Raw genomic sequence first — 24,917 nt, forward strand, 5'->3', positions numbered from 1 at the left:
CCAACATCAAGATAATAATACAATTACAGCTCGCACCCATTCAAGCCAGCCGTTTTCATTATTTCGACCCTGTATGTTTGCACGCATGGCAAAAAATATAATATTCTTGTAATTTCATGGCAAAAGATCATCTTAATGACAATCATTAGACTAACGTTATACGGCATGCTAGCATGTTATGTAGAAAAACTGTATAGTAGTAATCTATGAAGATCTTAGTTAACTTGATACTTTAATTTTTAGTAAGTAAAAATGAAAAAAAATCAAATAAAAAACCGGTCAAGAGCGAGTCGTACTCGCACACGAAGGGTTCCGTATCATAATCATATCAAAAAATAACAATTTTTTTTTGTGGTATAGATAAGAACAAATCACGGTTTTCGGATTTTTCCCTTTACTTGTGCTATAAGACTAACCTACCTGCCCATAATTCTAGGTCAGCGGGAAGTACCTCATAGGTTTCTTGATAGACACGATAGACACGACAGACACCAGTGATCCTATCAGGGTTCCTTTTGAGGTACGGAACCCTAAAACATTGTCTTTTTAGGGATCTGTACACGAAGGATGCGAACTGTATCCTATTTCGAATACTGAATTCATAGTGAAGATCTTTAGGGAGCCAGTTAGGCGACATGTGTCATATTCTTCCTTATTACAAGGCATAAAGATTGAATATGACACAATATGACATAATATTTCTATTCTATTCTAAGGCCTCATTTACACGAGAGCGTTTTAAGCAAGTATATTATATTCACACGTCAACGCTTTTTTACGTGTGAGCAGATACGCTTTTTAACGGACGTTAAAAAAACCCTTGTGGAAATGAGGCCTAAATCTACCAGGATGAAGTCGCGGGTAACAATTAGTCTAGTTTTATCTTCATGAAAGAAGAAGATACTATAAAACTATTACATAATATATGCCTGTCAAAGTGTGGTAGGCAACCGTAAAGTTTATCGTACAAGCAAATTTATAATCAGGCGTTAATCTCACATATTGTCGTGTTATCTCCCACATCTTACTCCTTTGTTGACTTTAATTGCAATTTAATTACAATTTAACACAAAGGCGTTGGGATGTGTAATTTTTCAGATATTATGTATGCAAAATTCGCTTTGTTTTCATGAGTTATTAGGGAGGAAGGAAAGGAATTATTGTTATTTGATGTTTCTTTATCGTTGATTGCATTGTTAACTTTAACGTTATGAGTTATGACAGACGATTAGGTTCGTTAATTAAATGCCATTTCTTGCATACTTAATAGTTAGAGTTTTTTGTTTATTTTCAATTCAGATACAAGTTAGCATAGACTGCAATCTCATCTGCTGGTAAGTGATAATGCAGTCTACGATGGAAGCGGGCTAACCTGGAAGGGGTATGGCAGTTTTCATTAACCCCATGCTCCTTTGGTTTTTACAAGGCATCGTACTGGAACGCTAAATTGCTAGGCAACACGGCTTAGTAGCCAGTAGGGCGGTGTGGTGAGGCCGTCAAACCTTTGAGAACATTAAGAAGAACTATCAGGCATGCAAGTTTCCTTTCGATGTTTTTCTTTACCGTTAAAGCAAGTGATATTTTAGTTGCTTGAATAAAATGCACATAATATAACTCCGAAAAGATTTTTTTCTCTCTCTCGTCTGGCTTGGCAATGTCAAGTTTGTAACTAGTCATCATTTACAAGTTAGGGAAACTATATAAGTAGGTATGGACTTCGTCTGTGCCAGCGCTCGCCGACACACACGCCACTCCTTTAGAGCGCTTCCCAGACAGTTCCACCACCAAAAACACCAGTAGAACACAAAACCCGGCCACTTTTAACAAAAAAAAAAAACACTCCAGAAAGGCAGAGTACGCGCGTCAGCAAACGCCAACACACAAAGTCCCTCCGAAAAGTTAGAGATATCACATACGAGGTGTGTTCAAAAAGTACCCGGAATTTTCGTTTTTTCAAAAAAATATTTATTTATTCGTCTACATCAATATGGTCCCCTTCAAATTAGTCCCCCCTAGATATAATACACTTATGCCATACAATCGGTCTCTCCAGACCCGCGAAATTTAAAAATTCCGGGTACTTTTTGAACACACCTCGTATATGCCATATTATGTGTATACCTAGTGGATGTTATGATAGCCTCAAAGGAGTAACACCCAATAATACTATAGGTACCTTTATTGAAAGCATACACCTATCTATACAGGTAAAATGGTAGGTACATTACTTATAGGCAAATTCCGTGCACAATAGCGCCTGGTAATGTCAGATGCAATGGCTTACCTTGACAATTGAAGTGAAGGAACATTGTGACACCTATTCATAATCCGTCACGCTTGGAACAGATGGTGCCTATCACGATTTAAATATCGATAGATTCACTAAGATGGTGTTTTGATAACCCATGAAATCCTATCAGATTACTAGTTTTTTATTAATATAATTTATAGCACGACTATAACGATTTAAAAGGTAATTTGAATAAAAATTTATTCTACTAGAGGATGCCCGCGACTTCGTCCGCGTGGATTTAGGTTTTTAAAGATCCCGTGGGAACTGTTTGGTTTTCCGGGATAAAAAGTTGCCTATGTCAATAACAGGGACGTAAGCTATCTCGGTATCATTCATAGAAATCGATTAAGCGGATGGTTCTTTAGGAATCCCGTGGGAACTCTTTGATTTTCCGGGATAAAAAGTAGCCTATATCCGTCCCCGGGATATAAGCTGACCCTGTACCAAATTTCGTCAGAATCGGTTTAACTGTTGGGCCGTGAAAAGGTAGCAGACAGACAGACAGACAGATTTTCAGATTCTATTCTACTCAGGGATAATGACAGGTTTAAGAGATGACAATCGAGGTTTGAGGCGGCCGGGACCTGCACCGGCACATCACCCGCGTTCACCCGCAGCGGGTTAGCGCGGGCTGTACGGGTGCGAGGGAAGTCCCCACCCCGGTCGCCTTATAGTAAGTATAGCTAGTAATAGCTAGCAAACCAGCAAGCGGGTCACCTGATGGTAAGTGATTACCGCCCATGAATATTTACAGCGCCACAGGAAACACCATTACATTGCCGGCCTTTCAGGAATTTGTTGATCCGCCCCGTTATTTCAGAATTTTCGGAATCAATGATTAGTTCTGGGGATTATCTCAGGAACTATTTATATTGATTAGTTCTTAAGAGGGGTCTCTCCGTCACTCACTCCATACAAACGTAGTTCCAATTTCATTTGAATATTAAGCAACCGTTAAAATATTTGCTTTCAAAGTTACGCGGTCTTAAAAATTCACATACAAATCATTGAGCCCCTGTAATTTTAAAACCACATATTTTTAGAAAAATCTAAAACACCACAGGCACAGATATTAGTTTCTAGAATATGTCTGCAAAATTTCATGGACTTTGGTTGCTTAATATTCAAATGAAATTGAGTAAGTGACGGAGAGAGCCCTGTTAATTAATCATCCTTACTTGATTCGACTACGATCTTCGTAGTCGAACCTACCTACCTAGTTAGTAGTTACCTATTCTAATAAATTAGTTCAAAATTAGATAAGGCTATCTCATGACAGCTTCATCTCGCAACCGTATCAAAAGCATTGATCAACTAAACGCAATTTAGTAATACCTAATACAGCAAGAAGAGTAAATTATCCGCCAAACGATCCGTTTATATGTTGTCGTTACGTAAAACCAGACCGCGCGTATCCAAACACTTTCATTGTTTCACAGAAGCTGGGATCTTGGCTCATTTGCGATTAATGATCGCATTTTGCGTAATGTAAAACGAAATACCTAAATATACCCGCGATAAGACGATGACCCGCCCAGCATCGGTACCGATAAACGTCCACAGCCTGCTGGACATACATACGTCTCTTGTTCTACCTAAAAAACCGGCCAAGTGCGAGTCAGACTCGCGCACTGAGGGTTCCGTACTCGGGTATTTTTTCCGACATTTTGCACGATAAATCAAAAACTATTATACATAAAAATAAATAAAAATTTGTTTTAGAATGTACAGGTAAAGCCCAATTTGGTATACTATCTTACTTTGAAAATTGAAAAAGATTTTAATTTTTTTTTTAATGATGGTTCCTACCTAATCTCATTGGTGCTAATCATTCGTTGACGATGCTTCTGCACTGTATTCTTCATTGCTGAGGATCATTACCCCTTTTTTATTGCCAGATAGGCTTCAATGATGAGGAATAGGCTGGCTTATCTTGCTTAGATGATGCCTATTCATTATTGCCTGGAACTTGATGGCAGAAAATACGGAAGCTGGAAGCCAAAACATTTCGTATGAATAGATTGGATGTCGACCATAATTATAAGGATGCCAAAATCTACGGTTTCTTGCAGCTGTTCTGTGGTAAAATCATAAAGGAACAACTTTGTTCCTTTACAAGTTCCTGGAGTTGTTTGAAATGAAGTTCCTGAGCACACTCTCCATACTCTCAACTCTCTTTTATTATTTACAAAAATGCGATAGGGGGGCGAATAATAATCGGTGGATGTAAACGCCTCCACTAAGAGTTACCTTACCCACATAAAAAAACCTGGATCACCATCAAAAGCTTCAATATTTTTATACAGCGTCGATTTAAGAACCGTTTATGAAAACGCGTCTTCAAAAACGGTTCTTGAATCGAAGCGTCTAGACGCTTAAATATTTTAAACACAGAGGAAGAAGGAAGTTCCCATGTTTAAGATAATTTGGTAAAACAAATACGGAACAAGACGAGATAATCGTAAGCAGTTTTGATGTCTGTAACACTGGCTTGCGGTGCAAAGTATAGGTCAATAGCGTTTAATTCATGCTGCGGATCTGAATAGTGGACGTGCAAATACCCATAGGTTCAAATTATTTTTTTCGGGGGAAAGGAAATAAAATTCTCAATAGGTACTTAGTGGATGTTAAACACCCTCCTAGAGGTTCGAAACACACTTTTTTGGGTAGTCGAGTAAAAACAGCATGTTTCAGGAAGTCCCCAACAAATTGCGAGTAAGATTTTTCACTTAAAACATTTCCTGATTCTGAAGATTTAGGTGTTGATCTAGAAAATAATATGTGAATCAGAGGTTAGGTTTATAAACAATACGATAAAGCGTAGAAATGGGTAAGTGTTTAAAAAACTACCGTACCTATCCTAAGTTAGTGCAATTCCAAAAGACTTGAAGGTCACTTCAATTACATCGCTGAAAAACTATCCGTTGTTAAGTTTTAACATGGACCAAACATCAGATTCGATTAGGCACGGGAATCCGTGTGAAAAATGCCCATTGTCAAAAAGTGTCGAGGTCATTTTCTCGGCAGGCGATAATAACAGGTAGAACAATAGTTATTGGCTGCAAGTCGAATCGGCCGACGAGGTTAATGCCTGAGGTTCTATTTCCATGTTACTTTTCGTACAATACTTTTCCCCTCGTATCAAAACTAATCAATCAATCAATTTAGTCAGCCTGTTTGCGTCCACGGCTTTACATAGGCCTTCCGAAGAGCGTGCTATCACACAGTCCTTTGCCTTCTTCATCCATCCACTTCCCACATTCACGCCTTCTTAGCCTTTTCTTCTCTTCTTTTCTTCGCCATCACATGATGTTTTTTTTTTTGCATTTTTAAAGTAGTAAATGCATTGGAGGTAGTAGTGGTATGGTAGAACTAATAGAAATTACGAAATTATAAGAGTTGATAGAAATTAAACAGATGGTAGATGAGAGTAGTGACCTATACCTACGCTAGGGAGTATGGAACCTGTGATAATCAGTGTGCCTAGTGGGAGATTTTTAACCTATTCGATCGCGTAAAAGTTAACTGCGTTTTGTATGGAATTGAAACAGCGCCATCTTCTTGTCACTAGATGTCGCTGTTTCAATTCCATACAAAACGCAGTTAACTTTTACGCGATCGAATAGGTTAAAAATCTCCCACTAGGCACACAGCTTATTGTGATATTTTTGCAACTGTTCTTTTAGTAAATCTGAGAGTGCTTAACAACCAATCAGAGTTAATAACTGTAGGTAGCTGTAAAACTATCTACTGCACACCTGCAGACCTTTTACTTCTTAATCCATACTAATATTATAAATGCGAAAGTGTGTCTGTCTGTCTGCTACCTTTTCACGGCCCAACAGTTTAACCGACTCTGACGAAATTTAGGGTTAGGTTATATCCCGGGGACGGACATAGGTTACTTTTTATGCCGGAAAATCAAAGAGTTCCCACGGGATTCCCAAAAACCCATCCGCTTAACCGATTTGTATGAAATTTGGTACCGAGGTAGTTTGCATCCCTGTAATTGGCATATGCAACTTTTTATCCCGGAAAATCAAACAGTTCCCACGGGATCTTTGAAACCTAAATACACGCGGACGAAGTCGCGGGCATCCTCTAGTAACGTATAATGCGGATGTTACAATAGAACTTCTTGCGTCGTAGCAACTTGCACTTGGCCACTATTTTGATACTCAATGTCAGTTTCCAGCTTTGATGCTTCCTGATGTATGATCGTAAAGATGAACAGATAAAACAAAATATCATAATTATTATAAACTATTAGCATATAAATAACATTTTTATTTAAATTATACAATGCATTGTTACAGGAACACAAGATTCAGCTGCTTGAGCATCTGTCAGAGACGGAAAAGGTGTTCCTACTTGGTGCTAATCATAAAGGTAAGTACCTACCTATATATTGCGAATTTTTTTGTGGTTTTTATAGCAAACTTTTATTTTTTTCTTTAACCAGGTCGTTTTTGGCTCTCTAAATACAAATCTAGACTCATTTCCAAACAAAACGACCTAAAACTGTACTGAAATTGGGTCCAAAGTTCTCGATTTCAATCAAAACGGTAGGTACAATTAGATAAGTTACTAAGTAACTGGTTAAGTTTCAGCCGTTTGCATTCAGTTTTTGCTCCTCTTGTAAAATTATATTTCGTGTAATTACACAATTTTATTCAACAGCTTTTTAATTTTACTATCATTTGACAGTTCAATCTGCAAGAATCAAATAAAAGCTATTAAACTAAAAATTTAGCTTCGGAAGGTTACCTGCTTCAATAACAAATCAAACAAATGTCTATTTCTAAGCTTAACCAATATTTAAAAACTTTACTTATTTTGTTTTTATTTTTTGTTTTTATTTTTACTTATTTTGTTGTTTTTAATTGTTTTTAATACTATACGAGTAAATTATAGTTGGACTATTGCTGCGTAATTTAACGATACTAATTAACAGGGCTCTCTTCGTCACTTGCTCCATACAATCGTAGTTACAATTTCATTTGAATACTAAGCAACCAAAGTCCATGAAATTTTACAGACATTTTTTAGAAACTCATATCTATGCCTGTGGTGTTTTAGATTTATCTAAAAAGATACAGTTTTAAAATTACAGGGGCTCAAATATTTGTATGTGAATTTTTAAGACCGCGTAACTTTGAAACCGAATATTTTAACAGAAATCTGGAAAACCACAGGCATAGATATTAGTTTCTAGAATATGTCTGCAAAATTTCATGGACTTTGGTTGCTTAATATTCTAAGAAAATTGGATCTACGTTTGTATGGAGCGAGTGACGGAGAGACCTCTCTTAAATTGAAATAACGAAGATCGTAATAAAAATCCTTATACTCATCAATCAATATTTTTCAGATGCAGAGTTTGAAATAGCACACATGAAGCGACCAAAACGTCGCAAAAGATCTTTATTGCACGATAACGATGATTTAGCTAATTTGAAGAAACACTTGAATATAAAACGAAGTCCTAGAAACAGTTTCCTAGATCCACAGTTCTTGTTGCTGAAGAGATGGTCAAATGGCACAGAAGCTGGTCTGGACCAGCATACCGACGACGAGTTAGATTTGTGTTATTTTAGGAGCGATCACGCTGCCTTGTATGTTTGTGAAGATGTGGTAAGTGTTGTAAAGTTTTGGTTCTCGTATGATATTATTTTGTTGCAAAGGAATGAGATACCCTTGACTCATCTATAGTTCGCGACATGGCAATCGGAGGCATCTCTTATTTTGACCTTCCCTTTAAGCCTCGATAGCTCAACGGTTGAGGAGCGGACTGAATTCCGAAAGGTTGGCGGTTCAAACCCCACCCGTTGCACTATTGTCGTACCCACTCCTGGCACAAGCTTTACGCTTAATTGGAGGGGAAAGGCGAGTATTAGTCATGATAAGCATGGCTAAAATTCTTTAAAAAAAAATAAGAGATAACCTAGCTGGGTCAAGGGTCTGTGAAGAAAAAAATGCATATTAACCCACACTAATATTATAAATGCAAAAGTGTGTTTATCTATCTGTTAGCTTTCACGGAACATCTGTTTACTGAAATCTGAAGGTACAGAGATGGCTTTCATCCCAGGAAAGAACTTAGGGTACTAATTGTCCCGGAATATCATAGTTCCCACGGGATTCTTAAAAATCCTAATCCTAATATAGTTTAATAAGTATAATGTTCAAAACATACATAATATTTTGTATACTGACTTAGATTATTTGTTAGAGTTGTGTTGGTAGAGTTAGTTGACTACCAGTTTACATCTTTTCAATATAGTTCCTAGCTATTTATAAAGAACTACCTATCTCTCGATCAAATCTGAAAATAGATATAACTTTATAAGGCAACACAATACTGAAATCGTAGAATCAAATATCTATAGTTTCACTAACCGAGAAATCTTTCGTAAAAATACCGTAACAATGCCTGCTATCATCTGTTGTAATATTATGCTTCATCGCTTCATTGCTCACGTAATCCAAAAAGTTATAACATTTCAGAGAGGGGTGGTCAAGTCAAACGATAGTTACTATTATATACATCCACTGCCGGAAAGATTCCACAACGAACATTCGAAACCACATATCATAGTCAAAAAATCTATTTTTGACCACAATAAGGATACAAATGACGAAGGTGTAGACATTTGTATTGAGAAACATAACATTACATTCATTGAACATCCTGAAGAAACTAAAACATGGACTAAGCATAGAAGAAAACGAGAAATTATAGCAGATACAATAACAAATGGGAATAGCTTAGACCAATTTAAATTAAATTTAGCTCATAGGAATAAAACTATACAAGATTTTGTGGGTAAACTAGTAATGGGAGAAAATAGACAGAAAAGAGCTGTTTTACCAGCAATTTTCGTCGAAACAGCTGTGTTCGTAGATAGAGATCTATACAAGCACATGACAGTTAACTTTCCAATGGATACAGAGAGGGAATTAGTCAGATTTGTACTAGCCATGATCAATGCAGTACAACTACTATACCACGACCCAAGTTTGGGAAGGCCAGTAAACTTTATTTTGAAGAGATTAGAGATCCTTCACGAAGATCCTTCCAATTTGAAGAGACCTCATGACATTGATAGGTTTTTGAGTAACTTTTGTACGTGGCAACGCTTGGAGAATCCACCAGGGGATAATGATCCATTGCATTGGGACCACGCGTTGATATTGACTGGATTGGATTTGTATGTCGTCAATAAAAATGGAAAAGTGAGCAGCCAAGTTGTAGGTAAGTAATGCAATGGTATTACATAATTTGGTTGCTATTAATCGTTTGCGTAATGCGGAAGTATCGGGAACCCCCATCCCTCACCATATTATTATCCCCTAGAGTACTCTTACCATCATGACTGTAATTAATGGAAATAGGTCGCGACTCTTTGCAATGAGGAATCCATACTAATATTATAAATGCGAAAGTGTGTCTGTCTGTCTGTCTGCTACCTTTTCACGGCCCAACAGTTGAACCGATTCTGACGATATTTGGTACAGGGTTAGCTTATATCCCGCGGACGGACATAGGCTACTTTTTATCCCGGAAAATCAAACAGTTCCCACGGGGTCTTTAAAAACCTAAATCCACGCGGACGAAGTCGCGGGCATCCCCTAGTATGACTATAATCCTCATTGGATAAATCGTTTGTTGTACATATTTCTTAACTAAATTGGAAGATGTTAAGGTACAAAAATCCTTTTCTGTAGGGTTAATAGTGAACAGGGTAATATTTTTCAAGACTTAAAAGAATTTAGCTAAGAAATTTGAAATCAGTAAAAAAGAACTAAAAAACATAGGTAAGTAATTGGGCAAATAAATTTTGTACAACCTTACATTGATTTCGTATCATTCTTTGACACGCTCTCATTCGCATCGCGTCCAATCTTTAGATGAGTTAAAAATAATGATCATTGCTCCATAACCACCAAATTGCAAAAGTGGATTATTTATTGTATCAAATTGATTATATTGCCAACAATAAATATGATCATGAAAAGTATTAGTAAGCGAATCGATTTTCGTAAGTTTATAATAATAATTTATCACTAAGAACTTATTAGCTCTCCAAAACAGCCACGAAATCTTGGTCGAAATTGTCGTAATGTACTTTGAGTTCTTAATATTTTTTATACCCTTCCATCTTAGACCGCATCATCACTTACTATTAAGTGGGATTGTAGTCAATGGCTAACTTGTATCAGTATAATTTTTTTTTTGTAGGTTTAGCTCCTGTAGCCGGAATGTGCACGGTGACCAGCAGTTGCACTGTAAACGAAGGAAGACATTTTGAAAGCGTTTATGTCGTCGCACATGAAATTGGACACAAGTAAGTCAAAAGCAATTCTGTGAGCAATTAATAGCTCGTTCACACAGGCTGCGTAAGTGTAGACGTAGCGCGTACCAGTGCGTTGTAACGTATGGAACTGTATGAAACATGGCACACCGCTTGCGTAAAGCGTGAATGCGTAACCCGGTGTGTTAGAGGTGTACGCGCATCACTACGTACGTGTTACGTGTACGTGCTTGGTGTGAATCGGCCTTAAATATCATTTGCTTTACCAATGAAGGCCAACATCGTGAGGAAACCTGATGCCTGAGAGTTCTCCGTAGTGTTCTCAAAGGTCTGCGAAGTCTGCTAATCTGCACTTGGCCAGGGTGTGGGCTATGGCTAAACCTTTCTCATTCTAAGAGGAGACCCGTGCTCAGTAGTGAGCCGGAGATGGAGTGACGATGATGATGATGGTGAAGTCAAAGCAGTAATTTTTGCCTTGGCCATGATTTGTATTTTTTTTTTCTTTAAATCTGGCTTTACTCAGATTAGCCAATGTCAAGTTTGTGATATTTTCAAGTTATTGAATTTATACAAGTATGGACTCCGTCTGCGCCGGCGCCCGCCGACATACGCGCGGCGCCCCTTTAGAGCGCTTCCCAGTCAGTTCCACCACCAAAAAACACCAACTAACACAAAAACCAGCCACTCTTAACAAAAAAAAACACTCCAAACAAGCACAGCGCGCGCGCCAGCAAACGCCATTACAGACGAAGTCCGATTTGTATATTATAGATAACGGGTACATACCACAATTAACTTGGTGTTTTTTAAACTGCCGAAAAATACCAAGTTAATCTAGGTACCTAGTTACACGTTATCTACAGTATACAAAATGTCGTCAAACCACGAAATAAGCTTAAAATCGTGATTTGTATAGTCTCTAAATTACTTACCCGGAGACTCACTAAGTAGGTATATTCAAAAAGGCATATTTATTTTATTGTGCCTGAACATGGGCCTGAACAAAAACCCAACTTAATTACTGATTTGTATTATTTTCAGTTTAGGAATGCGTCATGATGGTCCTCTAGCTGATAATGGCTGCGACCCCACTGCGTATATCATGAGCCCTACTCTTGGAAGCGGCAAAATTACCTGGTCCCAATGCAGTAGAAACTACCTACAAAAATTCCTTGAGTACGTATAAATATTATACCTATTCTAAAAACCCTCGACACAAAAACCTCTATAAGAAAACTAGAGAAGAGCTGATAACTTTCAAAATGCTTTCAAACGGCTGAACCGATTTTAATCAATTATAGCTAAGAACACTCTCGATCAAGCCACCTTTCAAACAAAAAAAAACTAAATTGAAATTGGTTCATTCGTTTAGGAACTACGCTGCCACAGACAAATACACAGATACACACGTCAAAGTTATAACGCCCCTCTTTTTGGGTCGGGGGTTAAAAATCATTGTACAGATATAAGATGCACTACAGTTTCGTAACATCTTGATAAATGCTTGAAATCTAATCTTCTGCCTAGTTAGTCGATATTCCACGGATGGTCGATGTTTTTCCGGTTACCATTTACCTCATTCATTCATGACTACCTTCAAATCATGAGTCAATAAGCATCTTTTGGACAAGCGCGTCCAACTAAGACCACGCCGTCACTTAACATCAGCTGAGCGATTCAGATCGTACGATATCTTACCGAATCCTTCTAATCGTACGATAACGTACCGAATCGAGTGTTCTGTATCGCCCGGCAGATTATGTGCTAAGTCTACGGGAAACTCAACACTTACTGCAACTGGTAGGTACCTATAATGTAAATTAATAATGTGTGGTCTCCATAATTTTTGTTGTTGTCTTTACAGCACATCACAATCTAGATGTCTTCTGGACCACGGTAACTCGGCAGGACAGTTGGATCATAGCGCAGAAGGTATCCTTCCTGGTGAAAGATTTGATGCAGACCAACAGTGTAAGTTTTTAACCCTATCAAAATTTCTAACAGAAACTCTAGTAAAAGCTGTCGATTCTTTGAAACCCTAGTTTACTAAGCAAGAATTAAATTCAATATCACGTGCAAAATTGTCATTCACATCCGAAGAAGTGGCCGACGTCTTACGGCCAAAATTAATGCTCAAACTATCTTTAACTTGTCGATAAGTTAGTTAGTTACAACATTGCTAAGTAACTTATCGACAGACTAGCGACCCGCCCCGGCTTCGCACGGGTGGACATTTATTTTTTCTATTTTCCGGGATAAAATATAGCCTATACGGATTCGGAAGAATCCCTCTAAGTAATGGTAAAAGAAATTTTGAAATTGGTCCAGTAGTTTTTGAGCCCATTCAATACAAACATACAAAAATACAAAGGTTTCCTCTTTATTATATTAGTATAGATTACAGATAGATTGGATTTAATTTTGGCCGATAACCACTAGGCTATCACCGCTTTTAGTGCGATTTTAGTGTCAATTTAGTGCACTAAAAATTGGCAATATGGTTTTTTAGTTTGTTTGTAATTGTTCTAGGTATGCTCAAATACGGCCGTGGTAGTAGACACTCTGGTGCGCAGAATTTAGAAGATATTTGCAGAGATTTACATTGCCAAAGAGAAAGGTATACCTGGACGTCGCATCCTGCGCTCGAAGGGACCAGATGTGGTGAAGATATGGTAGGAAGTTTCACTAAGTCGAATATTAAACGTCGAATAAAATTAAATCTGAATCTGAGTTTTAATAACACGTTGACATACGAGTAAATACAATTCAGTCCTCATTGAATATGCTTAAAAAATTTGCCTTCTCTACCAATGATAAATCAAACTTTGTAGTGATCATATTTTGATAATAGATTTGGGCGTTTACTTTTTTATTTTTATTCCATTACAAGTTAGCCCTTGACTGCGAACTCACCTGGTGATAAGTGATGATGCAGTCTCAGGTGGAAACGGACTAACTTGGAAGGGTTTACTTTCGTCGTTCAATTCAGTCTAAAGTTAGTATTCCTGATATTTCCTGATATTTAAACTCTCTCTTATAAGTTCCGAGGGAATCAAGAGCTGCATCTTGATGCACGTGACCTAGTGAGCTCGACCTGATAGTATTCCCGATATTTCTTCGAGAACATGCTAGGTCAAAGAAGGCCTTATTCCAATACGTCATGTATTTTTTATTGTAATGTGTGCCAACAGTACTGCAGGGGTGGTGAATGTGTGGAGCGCGGCGGCGCGCGGGGAGTTGGCGTGTTAGTGGGCAGCGCGAGCTGGGGCCGCTGGTCCAGGTGGTCGGAGTGCGCGTCCGCATGCTTGCTCGATGAGGAACACGCGCCCGCCGCTGCCGGGGTGGCTATCGCTACCAGAAGATGTACTAGGCCGAGGTAAGACTTTTCACGACAGTTAAGGTAACGAAACGTCGAGGCTTCACCTACTGGCTTATACTGGTAAGCGAATGTAGGTAGGCTAGCTAGCTGTGAAACGATTAATTATCTTTAATTTCACGCCAACCCTAGATAGAATATGTCGACTCAGGATACCGAGGGTTTCTTCACTCTGGTTCACTCTGCCAGGAGTCTACAGAAAATGTTTCAGCCAGCATACCATCAGACCAAACAATATCTCATATGATATCTTTGAAGCTAATTCATCATTATGCATATCTGTACGGCTCCTTACTCTTTTTCAGACATGAAAACGGTAAAAATTTCTGCCAAGGACACGACAAGAAATATCAATCCTGCCATGTCACGGTAAGATAATTCAAAATGCCTGCAATTAAAAAAATATAGGAATATCATTATATTCTACGTTAATTGCAAGATAAACTTGCGCTGGAGGGAATCATGCTTTATCCCTTTTATCATGTTTAATATAAAGCAATGATTGGAGCACGCTTGGCTAGCAGATGCCTATTTATTTTTACCTTGAAGGTATTTTACTTGTTATACGTAGCAGGAAATACGGACGCTGCTGATATAACGTTCAAAATCTTAGTGGTAAAGCAAGTGGTAAAGTTATAACTTCTTCTTCTTGACCTTATCTCACGCTATATGGGGTTGGCACAACGTATTTTCTTTTTCCACTCACTTTTCTATGTGTTTATCAATCAACGCATTACCTATTCGCCCCTTTTACACGGTACAATTATGGCTAAGTTGATTTTTTTTTGGTTTTAGTGTAAAAATGTCCCGAGAATGACGGTGAGGGAATTTGCCGATCAGATTTGTGTGAGAGCTCGAGACGTGGATCCTGATCTCATTGGAACTGGTCTGCAGAGGTTGGATGTTGATGGTATGTACTTTATGTACTTTGAAGTGTGTAAGGCTTGCATCATCATCATCATCATCATCAGCCTGTGGACGTCCACTGTTGGACATAGGCCTTCCCTATAGAGTGCCACCACACCCGGTCCTCAGCCTTCCTCATCAGCCACTTCCCGCCAGCCGCTTTATATCGTCGGTCCATCGTGCTGGAGGGCGTCCCACACTACGTTCGCTTAAACGCGGTCTCCACTCAAGGACTTTCCGGCTCCAACGGCCATCGCCTCTACGACTGGCATGGCCTGCCCACTGCCACTTCAGCTTGCTAATAGTTTGGGCTACGTCAGTGACCTTGGTTCTCCTGCGGATCTCCTCATTTCGGATCTTATCCCTCAGTGAAACTCTTAACATAGCCCTCTCCATAGCTCGCTGAGCAACTTTGAATTTGTGAACAAGGCCATTTGTCAGTGTCCACGTTTCAGCACCATAGGTAAGGCTTGCGCTTGACGACAATCATGCCTGAGAAACAGAGCGACGATGAGGTTTAAGTTGGAGTGCGCTTTACTAGAAGATGCCTACTCACTCTGCCTTAAAGGTATTCAAGTTATACTAGGCAGGAAACACGGACGCCGACAGGACAAGTATATTTTCCGAATGCCGATATTGTTGTTGAGTAAGCACATATAAGTTCAGTGCGTGAAAAAGTTAAGAACTTATTCAATTCTAATTTCTGTCCCCTTCATAATGCTCCCTGTGGAAAGGGATAGATATAACTTGGTTTAGATAAGAGATTGTGACGTCACAGATGCAAGCAGCGCCTGCGCAGTGTGGTGCGACACGCGCGGCGGAGGATACAAGTCTCGAGGATGGACCCTACCTGATGGGACTTCTTGTTCCACACTATCCCCTAAGTTTTGCATCGCTGGTATTTGCAGGGTAAATATTTTATCATCCCCGTGCCTTGTAGAGTACAGAAAACCGCCAGCCCTGCGCCTGATCTCTCTCGGGCCATCTCACCGGACTGAGAGTGAGGGAATATAGTGAATACGAGCACATATACCTACTATCGGTATTTAATCCCATAAACTAAAAATTAAGGAATAGAGAGTGCACCTGCACACTTGGCACTACCTATAATATTGGCTAGACTTCGTTGAAATTGACCGCCAGAGTATATGAAATTCGGTTAGGAAAACATTGTGATGTCTTTCCTATGTGCGTTGTGAATTTTTTCAGCAAAAAATATTTATGTAAATAGTAAATTATGAACTTTTTTTTATAAAGCAAGTATATTGATTGCTGATTTGATTTGCAAATGAGAATTCAACGGATGTGTAAATTTTACATGAGAGTGATTTGTTTTTATCACAATTCTATCACGAAGCAGTAATTTTATACTATGATTATTTTCTACTTCCAGAAGTTTAGCTGCACTGTCAATGCGGACTCAGAGTTTTCTCTCACGGCAGGAGAATGTGAATGGGAAGCCTTACAAGTACAGACTGTGACACAGCACACTACATCGTAAGTATTTTTGAAGCGAAACTTCTTAGCCGATAGGAACCTAAATGGTGTTAATAATGGGGATCCACAGGCAAAAAACTGATCTCAGAGGGTGCAAGGGGAGGATCAAAGAGGTCCATTCCATTCCATCAGCCTGTATGCGTCCACTGCTGGGCATAGGCCATTCCAAGAGTGCGCCACCAAACACGGTCCTCCGCCTTCCTCATCCACCCGCTCCCCGCCACCTTCTTCAGGTCATCGGTCCAGCGGGCTGGAGAAGAGGTCCGGCCAACATCAAATTAAAATCAACATTGTTTGTTTTATTTGTTCATCAGCTTTGCTAAGAATCGATTCGTAGATATCATCTGAGTTCGTAACTTCGTACGTTCTAAACGCCAAGTTTAGCGTACGAACATGTATGCGTTGCGTTTATTATCCCAATAAACTTTTACTTTTCAGAACAAAAACCTCAGGCACTTGGCGCCGGGCGGTCGGCGCGCAATGGCACCCTAGCAGCGGGTGTCACTATCGATGCGTTTTGGGCGGTTCTGGTCTACGCCTCGTTAGTTCCTCCTCACGACGAACTATACAGCTGTGCCAGCCGGATAGAGAGCGAACACATATAGTAAGGATACTTGTTGAGATCAGAGGGCCTTTTTTTTTTGTTGACGGGGGGGAAATCTTCACAAGATACCTGACCTCTTTGAGGAGAGATCGGGTTATGTGGGATTTGTACCCACTAAAACCCCCTCGATGGCCATCCTCAGCGCATATTAAGAGGCTCCGGAAACTCTTACGAACGTGCGCCGGTGCCTCCCCTGCGCGACGCCCAGTGGGCTCAAAGGATCAGAGGGCCTAGATGACTTTTTTTCAATTTTTATTGCGAGAAAGGCGCATCCCAGCAGTGGGTGTCACTATCGATGTGTTTAGGGCGGTTCTAGCCTACGCCTTGTTAGTTTCTCCTCACGACGAACTATACAGCTGTGCCAGCCGGATAGAGAACGGACACATCTGGTAATGACATTTGTTTTGAGGTCAGAGGGCCTAGACGACTATTTTCTTTTCTGCAAGGCTTGCGCTTGACGACAATTATGCTTAATAAAAAGCAATGATGAGCCCCCTTGCCTAGAAGATGCCTATTCACTCTTGCCTTGACAGAGTCACTGTTCACGACAGTTAGGGAACTTGTAACAAAACGTCGAGGCTTCGAGGTCACTAACAAGGGTCAAAATATTCTTCAATTTGACGCTAGGTCATTCCACGCCTTAGCGGTCGGTATCAGAAACGTTAAACAAAAACGTTTCGTACGAGTAGATTGTATGTGACCACATAAGAGTGGTTTCTCGCTATTCTGTAGTAGAACGGTGAAAAAGGGACAAGGTTATAAGTTTCGTAGCTCACTCTCCAAATTAACGTGAGCTACGTGACATACGTCCTTTCGATAGTTTCAGTTACCAATTCTATTGTTCTATAATTTCAGGGTTGCAGTCAATTAATGTCGCCATACCAGTACGCGACAATGGTCTGCTCAAAATACAAGGAGAGAGTAAGAAGACTGTCAGGGTTGGGCATGCAGATATCACCCGCATTAGGTAACGAATAATAAGTTTAAAGTTTTATAAAAATTATGTGACGCGTCATTGGTGTGAGTTCTTAGGCTTCATAGGTTCATAGGCCTTTCATAGACCACACAAGGTCGACCTGCACCACTCCCATCCAATTACTTCTTCCTGCTACCTTTTCAAGATCATCAGTCCGGCTGACCGGTCGCCCCAAGTTGAACTTACTGGTTCATGGTCACCACTCCAGAACACATCTACCCCAACGACTTTGAAGTCCTTGAAGACCTTGAACTGCATATTCATATTTAGACCCCATATTCATCCTTGTTGGTCGCTTCTTTTTCTTCCAATGTCTCTCCGATTAGCGAAGATTAGCAGTCAGTTTCATGAACAGCTACCTGTTATTCGTGAGGCAAAATAATTCAAGGGCACTAGCGGTTCCCGTTTACTCCCTGATGGTACCTAACCAGGACTTATTTTTGCTGCCGACTCCAATTTTTTCAACAACTTTTCCATCATCTTCCAATGCTGGGCTTTCCAGCGTGAGGTCACCATTGTAGCACTTTGGGACCCCAACATTTATAACATAGCCATCTCCGAATAACATCTTCATTGCCTGCTGAGAATATATACCTGGATTATTTACTCGTAATATTTACTTGATGCAAAACCTGCTTATCGCTATCCCACTTCGACTGCCGAGCGAGAGCGAGAGATTGCACCTCACTGGGGTCTGATATCTCGCTCTAATCAATTACTTCTACTATTCACATGGTCGCATTCAACAAATATAATTTGTCCAATATTTTTCAGAGGATCCCGACCGCCCATGTCGCATAGCCTGTCAAGACGAACGCGTGGCGCATCGGTTCTACCTCGTCAACGGACATGATGGATGGTTTCCTCTGGGCACATCATGTGGAAGAGCTAATAACTCTTATTGCGTTAGCGGCAAATGCTTGGTAAGTTGCCAAGTTCGATTCTCAAACCATACTGGACATCGCATCGCAAGACAAATCAATCGTGATTTGTTTCTACCTTGTAAATGGTTATGACGGCTGGTTTCCACAGGCCAACAACTCTTACATGTTAGGCGGAAATGCTTGGTAAGTTGCCAAGATCGGTTCTTAGACCATACAAGATCATCTTCATAGACACGACGGACGGACGGACGGACAAACAGACAGACTACAAAGTGATCCTATAAGGGTTCCGTTTTTCCTTTTGAGGTACGGAACCATAAAAAATTGCAGTAATAGAAAGCCACTTCGGGAACAAGATTATTTCTTAAATAATTCTTGTTTTTCAGGAATTTGGTCCCGATCAAACTCCCCTATCAGAGATGGTGTTCACACTGCCTCTACTGAACCGCACTAGTGAGGAAGCCAGGCGTTCCTCGCGACACCGTCGGAGTTTGTATCGGGACAGACTCACTGTAAAGGCGTCATTGGATAGACAGCATTTGGATGAAATCATTGCGAGACTCAATTTCACAGGTAAAATAGATTTCAACATGCAGTTATTTAAAGTGGAAACCAACAAATTCCTGAAAGGCCGCCAACGCATTGGCGGTTCCTCTGGTACTGCTAATGTTCAGGCCGGCGGTAATCACTTAATATCAGGTGACCCACCTGCTTGTTTGCTTCCTATTTACATTTACAAAAAAAAAAACATTTTACTAAGCTAGTAGTAGAAAAGGAATTTCAAACAAAAATCGTGTACAATGAAATTGTCAAAATATTAGGTATAGGGGAGACCGAGGGGACTTGAAACAATTTTCACATTTTGTTTGATGCATCAAATATTAAAGACAGTAATCGTATGATATTAGTATCAATAGATAGGTCATTCTTTACACGTGCCAATGACTAACATGTAGAAATTGTAAACGTTAAATATTGTGGTGAAAAATTGACTTAACCGTAACAAGTCAGCTTGTTTCAACTCCCCTCATGCCGAGGTAAGATGAAACAGGGGTCGAGGAGAGTTGAAACATATGATTTTTGAGAGGTTTTATGTGATGTAAAATATAAATGATGATATGATTTTAAGGTATTTATTAAAATTAAACTTTCAAGTACGAAAAAAAAGTTTTTATTAATAATTTTGCACTGCTATACCAGTTAAGTAGGTAACTACAGGTCTAAGACAAATAATCAACTTCTAAAATAGTTAAAAGTACCATGACATCCATTTCGTAACATTAATTAAAATCAGATAAACAAAACGTTTTACTTTCTAAATCGTTGATATAAAATAATCATTAATTTTCAGTCTTTAATTAAGTATTACAATCAGTCTTGATCAATATTTCTTTTAAATATTTAAGTTATATATAATAATCTCACAATTAATGTCAAACATAGAAATATTAATAAAATAAAAAACATCAATCTGACAAGCAGTTGTGGCAAACATAAGAAAGTTCCCCACCAGTGCAAGCTTCATGAGCCCAGTTGTGGCATTCTAGACACTGCACCCATTTTTCTTTGGCCCTGCTGTTTGAAAATGGCTCTAAGCAACAAAGGCAATAGGATTCCTCTTCTTCTGCACTGTCTTCGCTTCCTTTTTGTTCTCTCTTCTTGACAGTCTTGATCTTTTTGGTTTTAGTGCCTGGTTTTGATTTCTTTCTTGTTTTTGATTCTGCAAAGTTAGGTCTTTTCACCTTTTTCTTAGCAGTTCTAGCTGCTTCGATTGCAGCTAGTTCATCCTTTACGGGAGTGTCTGTTAAAATAGCGGATTTCACTTTGCGTCTATTTGTTTGATTACCTTTCCTTGGTGGGGCTTTAGGCAAGGGTCTAAGAGTTTCAGGTGAGAAAGGAATTGCTGTCACTGAAGTATGTCGTGATGTAGATGCTACAGGTATTATATCTTCAGTGGTCGAAGGCATCGTGATACTATTAAACATTACTTCAGATATCGCCAGTTCAGGTGAATTCTTATTAGGGTTTTCTGCAGACTTGGGTACGTCTTCTGTTTCGTAGCCGATTTGAGGAGGAGTAGCTGGTAAATTTAAGATTGATGGACTTGGTGTACGAGAATCATGTAATATATCGTTTCTAAGGGGACGTTCCTCACTTGTGGCAGAAGTAGGACATGGCGCGAGTTCTTCACTTCTTGAAATTCCCACTAAGCTAGAGCTAGATGGACCAGGACTAACGGAAGTTGCCAAAGGTCGATCAGTAATTTGACTCGGAAGGTAATCGGTTTCTTGGAATATTTCAGTGTTAACTGGCCAAAGTCCAGTATGGATGAATCCGGAAGATATATTGCGCGGCGTGACGGCTATGTCAAACGATGTTTTAACTATGCCAGGAATATCATAGATGGACATTACTTTTCCGGGATTTGACCGCATCCAATTGTCGCAGGCAGTGTTAACTGCCTTTTTCACTGGACCAAAAACGGCTCTGTCCATCGGCTGCAACTTATGGGTGCAGTGAGGTGGAAACGTCAATAGAATGATGCCATTTTCTTTGCAGAACTCGATGTTTTTAATGGCTGTGTGTGAAGCGTGGTTATCTAATAATAATAGTGCTTTATTTTCTTTTGATGGCCTTATTTGGTCTTTGAAAAAGTTAAGAAATGTGTAGAAGTCTTCTTCTTGCATCCACCCTGACCCATTTGCAGTGCCAATTGATCCAGTAGGTCCATCGCGAATAAAATGGTCATTAAATCGTTTCCGCGGGAAGATGAACATGGGGGGTATGTGATTCCCAAGAGCATTCCCTGCTAGTGCTATAGTAACCAATGTTCCCCTCTCTGCGGAAGTCATGGCACTCACTTGTTTCTGTCCTCGTCGGGCAATGACGCGGTCTGGTCTCTGAACAGTTGTAATGCCAGATTCGTCAACGTTCCATATATCTTTTCCTTGCAACTTGTGTTTGTCAACTACTGCGGTATAATTTTGAAAAAAAAGTTCCACGTTTGTTCTATTAAAACTCGTAGCTCGAGCGATACTTGTAGGTTGAGGTAGTCTCAGAGAAAGAACAGGATGACGTTTCATAAAAGATCGAAGCCAAACCTCTCCAGCCATTTCGTGCTTAGTCCAAGAAGAAGGAATTTTTTTATTATATTCTACAGCCAACCTATAGGCAAAAGTTCTGGCTTCCTTAGTTCTAAGGCCAAAGTTAGCAGCAGCGCAGTTTAAAAGATACTCACACAGTACCTTCTCCTCTGCAGCTGTAAAAACAGTCTTTTCCGGATATCCAACCGTTGGAGAAGTTGCCGTTTGGTTAGCTTCATAAGCTTTTTTTTTCTTAATATACCTGTAGAGGGAAGTATGGTTCAGGTTATAGCTTGAAGCCGCGTCACGTAGACTTTTCTGTCGCAAAGTTACTTCTTCTGCTGCGAGATCATATATTTCGCGACTCGCCATACCTCTGTCAGTCTTTCTTTTATAATCAGTAGGCATTCTGAAACAAAATAAACAAATTAAATCACCAAAACATCATTTATATCTTCTGCCCGTTATTTATTTACTCTGTCTGGTATAAAATTGAAAACGAGGAGAGTTGAAACAGCCTGTTTCAAATCACCTCGGTAAGAAAAATCCTCCCAGTTTGTATATAATCCACAATCAAGAAGCAAATGCACAGAAATCAATTGTATCAAACATATATAATGAATCTTTAGTTAATAAGCTTTGGAAACATATATAACTTAAACCAAAATACAAAACCCTTATCAAAATATGGCCAACGTAAAAAATCGTTAAAAACTTACTTTTCTCGATTTTTGTCACATGGCACGCAGAACTCCACAACCGCGCGTCTTACGCCACTGACGCGAACTGACGAGTTAGCGGGCGGAGGGAAGTGATTGAAAAGCGATGTTGCCAATTCGCTAACGGTTTCTCATTCTGAGAAATCGGTACTGTTTCAAATCACCTTTGTTTCAAATCCAGTTGTAAGCAAAAACAAGTTCCCGAAGAATGACCCGTCTAGTGCGTAATTCCAATCTCACGACGACTCTATCTCTATCTCTATCCTAACTCTCAATCTAAACTGCAATTGAATGAGTCAGCAATTTGACACGACCGGAGAAAAATCAGGCGCAGGATCATTAGCGGCTTTGCATGGTCTCCGAGGTATAGCGGCTGCAATACTGTCAACTTTCTAACTCCAAGAATTACCAGTTTGACGAATTTCACCGTTTCGACAATTTTTGTATGGAAAACCTTTATCAATCTTGCCTTTTATACTGACTTATGTTTCCAAGCCCTTTTAGTAAATTAACTTGAACGATCTTTTTCTTTTACAGATAACAACAAAGGACATATAACATACTTTCAGAGTATACCAGAGAACATCGAAGTGGATTTCACCAATCCTATACACATTTCTCCAGAAGACACTCTATTGAGGAAAATACCTCGGCCCACTTGGGACTGAATTCTTTGAAAATAACGACTTATTAAAAGCCTCAGAGAGCAAGTTAAGCCGTTCGGTCCCAGTTATTATCGTTAACATCTGATAATAACTGTTAATTAACCTAAGAGTCTACGTTATCTTAGTCGAGTTGTATGCGGAAGGATCTGGGAAACCACCGCATTATTATCCCAAGAGAACTACCTACCATTATAGGTTTAATGGAAAGGGGTATGGCCCTCAGAAATGAGGAATACGACTATAAAGAAGAGGAAACTATATGTGAAGTCTGCCAATCCGCACTTGGCCAGCGTTGTGGGCTATGGCTAAACCCTACTCGTTCTGAGAGGAGACCCGTACTCAGTAGTGGACCGGCGGCGATGGGTTGATGACAATGATGATGAAGTATTAATAAAAATACATCTCTAAGGATTAATACAAAAATTAAAGGAACAGTCTTTGATATAAAATGAACCGAATAAAAAATCGTTATGGCACATCCACACTTGCGCACGAACCTTACACACAACGCGCATTACAAGAAGGTACGTAATAGCCACGAGCGGTTTGTGTGCATAGTATAAAACAAAGTCGCTTCCCGTCATCTGTCCCTCTGTACGCTTAAATCTTTTAAACTACGCAACGGATTTTAATGCGGTTATCATAAATAGATAGAGTGGTTCAAAAGGAAGGTTTACACTATAGTGTTATTTTGTTTTGTGTAGTTGAAATATGACGATAATTGGTCATGATGTCGGAAGAAATCAGGCCGACTGAGAACTTTCATACAAAATAACCACACTGGCCGTACATTGTCCAAGCGGGTCGCTAGTGTTATATAAGTCACGGCATGCACGTGTTCGTGAGTTTTTGAGAGGGAGTACAAACATGATACACGCTTTCGTGACATACATAATATGCAAATATAGACAGTGATGCATCGTTAGGTGTTCGATTCGCATTGTGTGGATGGTTCTTGCGCATACGCAAGTGTGGGTCCACCTTTATTACAACACCAAAAAAAATTACTGGTAAGAGCAGCACAGTTTAGCTGCCATACGGTTGGGCAAACCTTCGATTGCCAGTATTCAAATATTGTTTGACAGAATTGCTCACTTGATCCCACAAGACTTGTGGTCCTTTATTGTGGTGGTTATGGTGGTGACAGTAAATTAACGAATTTATCATTTAAACTGCCTCATATAAATGGTGCTCCGAATACTTAGGTTGTTTATGTAAATAGTTAAGAGGGCTCTCTCCGTCACTCGTTTCATACAATCGTAGTTCCAATTCCATTTGAATATTAAGCAACCAAAGTCCATGAAATTTTGCAGACATATTCTAGAAACTTATATCTATGTCTGTGGTTTTCCAGATTTCTGTTAAAATATTCGGTTTCAAAGTTACGCGGTCTTAAAAAATTTCATACAAATATTTGAGCCCTTGTAATTTTAAAACTACTTACATATTTTTAGAAAAATCTAAAACACCACAGACACAGATATTAGTTTCTAGAATATGTCTGCAAAATTTCATGGACTTTGGTTGCTTAATATTCAAATGAAAATGGAACTACGATTGTATGAAACGAGTGACGGAGAGAGCCCTGTTAAGTGTATA

General features: G+C 39.4%; 1 protein-coding gene across 1 annotated transcript in view; it reads left to right on the top strand.

Moving 5' to 3' along the window:
* Nucleotides 1-23,497, top strand: part of LOC123875427 (A disintegrin and metalloproteinase with thrombospondin motifs adt-1-like) — a 76,791-nt gene extending 53,294 nt beyond the window's left edge. Inside the window, exons 2-18 of the mRNA XM_045921241.1 lie at nt 6,610-6,682; nt 7,665-7,927; nt 8,801-9,548; nt 10,536-10,641; nt 11,650-11,784; nt 12,473-12,579; nt 13,138-13,280; nt 13,800-13,984; nt 14,290-14,353; nt 14,780-14,894; nt 15,669-15,799; nt 16,284-16,387; nt 16,826-16,991; nt 17,847-17,958; nt 18,742-18,890; nt 19,238-19,424; nt 23,191-23,497. Coding sequence (XP_045777197.1) covers nt 6,610-6,682; nt 7,665-7,927; nt 8,801-9,548; nt 10,536-10,641; nt 11,650-11,784; nt 12,473-12,579; nt 13,138-13,280; nt 13,800-13,984; nt 14,290-14,353; nt 14,780-14,894; nt 15,669-15,799; nt 16,284-16,387; nt 16,826-16,991; nt 17,847-17,958; nt 18,742-18,890; nt 19,238-19,424; nt 23,191-23,321 — 2,919 coding nt within the window. The 3' untranslated portion in view covers nt 23,322-23,497. The remainder of the gene's footprint in view (nt 1-6,609; nt 6,683-7,664; nt 7,928-8,800; nt 9,549-10,535; nt 10,642-11,649; nt 11,785-12,472; nt 12,580-13,137; nt 13,281-13,799; nt 13,985-14,289; nt 14,354-14,779; nt 14,895-15,668; nt 15,800-16,283; nt 16,388-16,825; nt 16,992-17,846; nt 17,959-18,741; nt 18,891-19,237; nt 19,425-23,190) is intronic.
* Nucleotides 23,498-24,917: the final 1,420 nt, after the last annotated feature.

The sequence above is a fragment of the Maniola jurtina genome, chromosome 20 (genome assembly GCF_905333055.1).
Source record: "Maniola jurtina chromosome 20, ilManJurt1.1, whole genome shotgun sequence".
Classification (NCBI taxonomy): Eukaryota; Metazoa; Arthropoda; class Insecta; order Lepidoptera; family Nymphalidae; genus Maniola; species Maniola jurtina.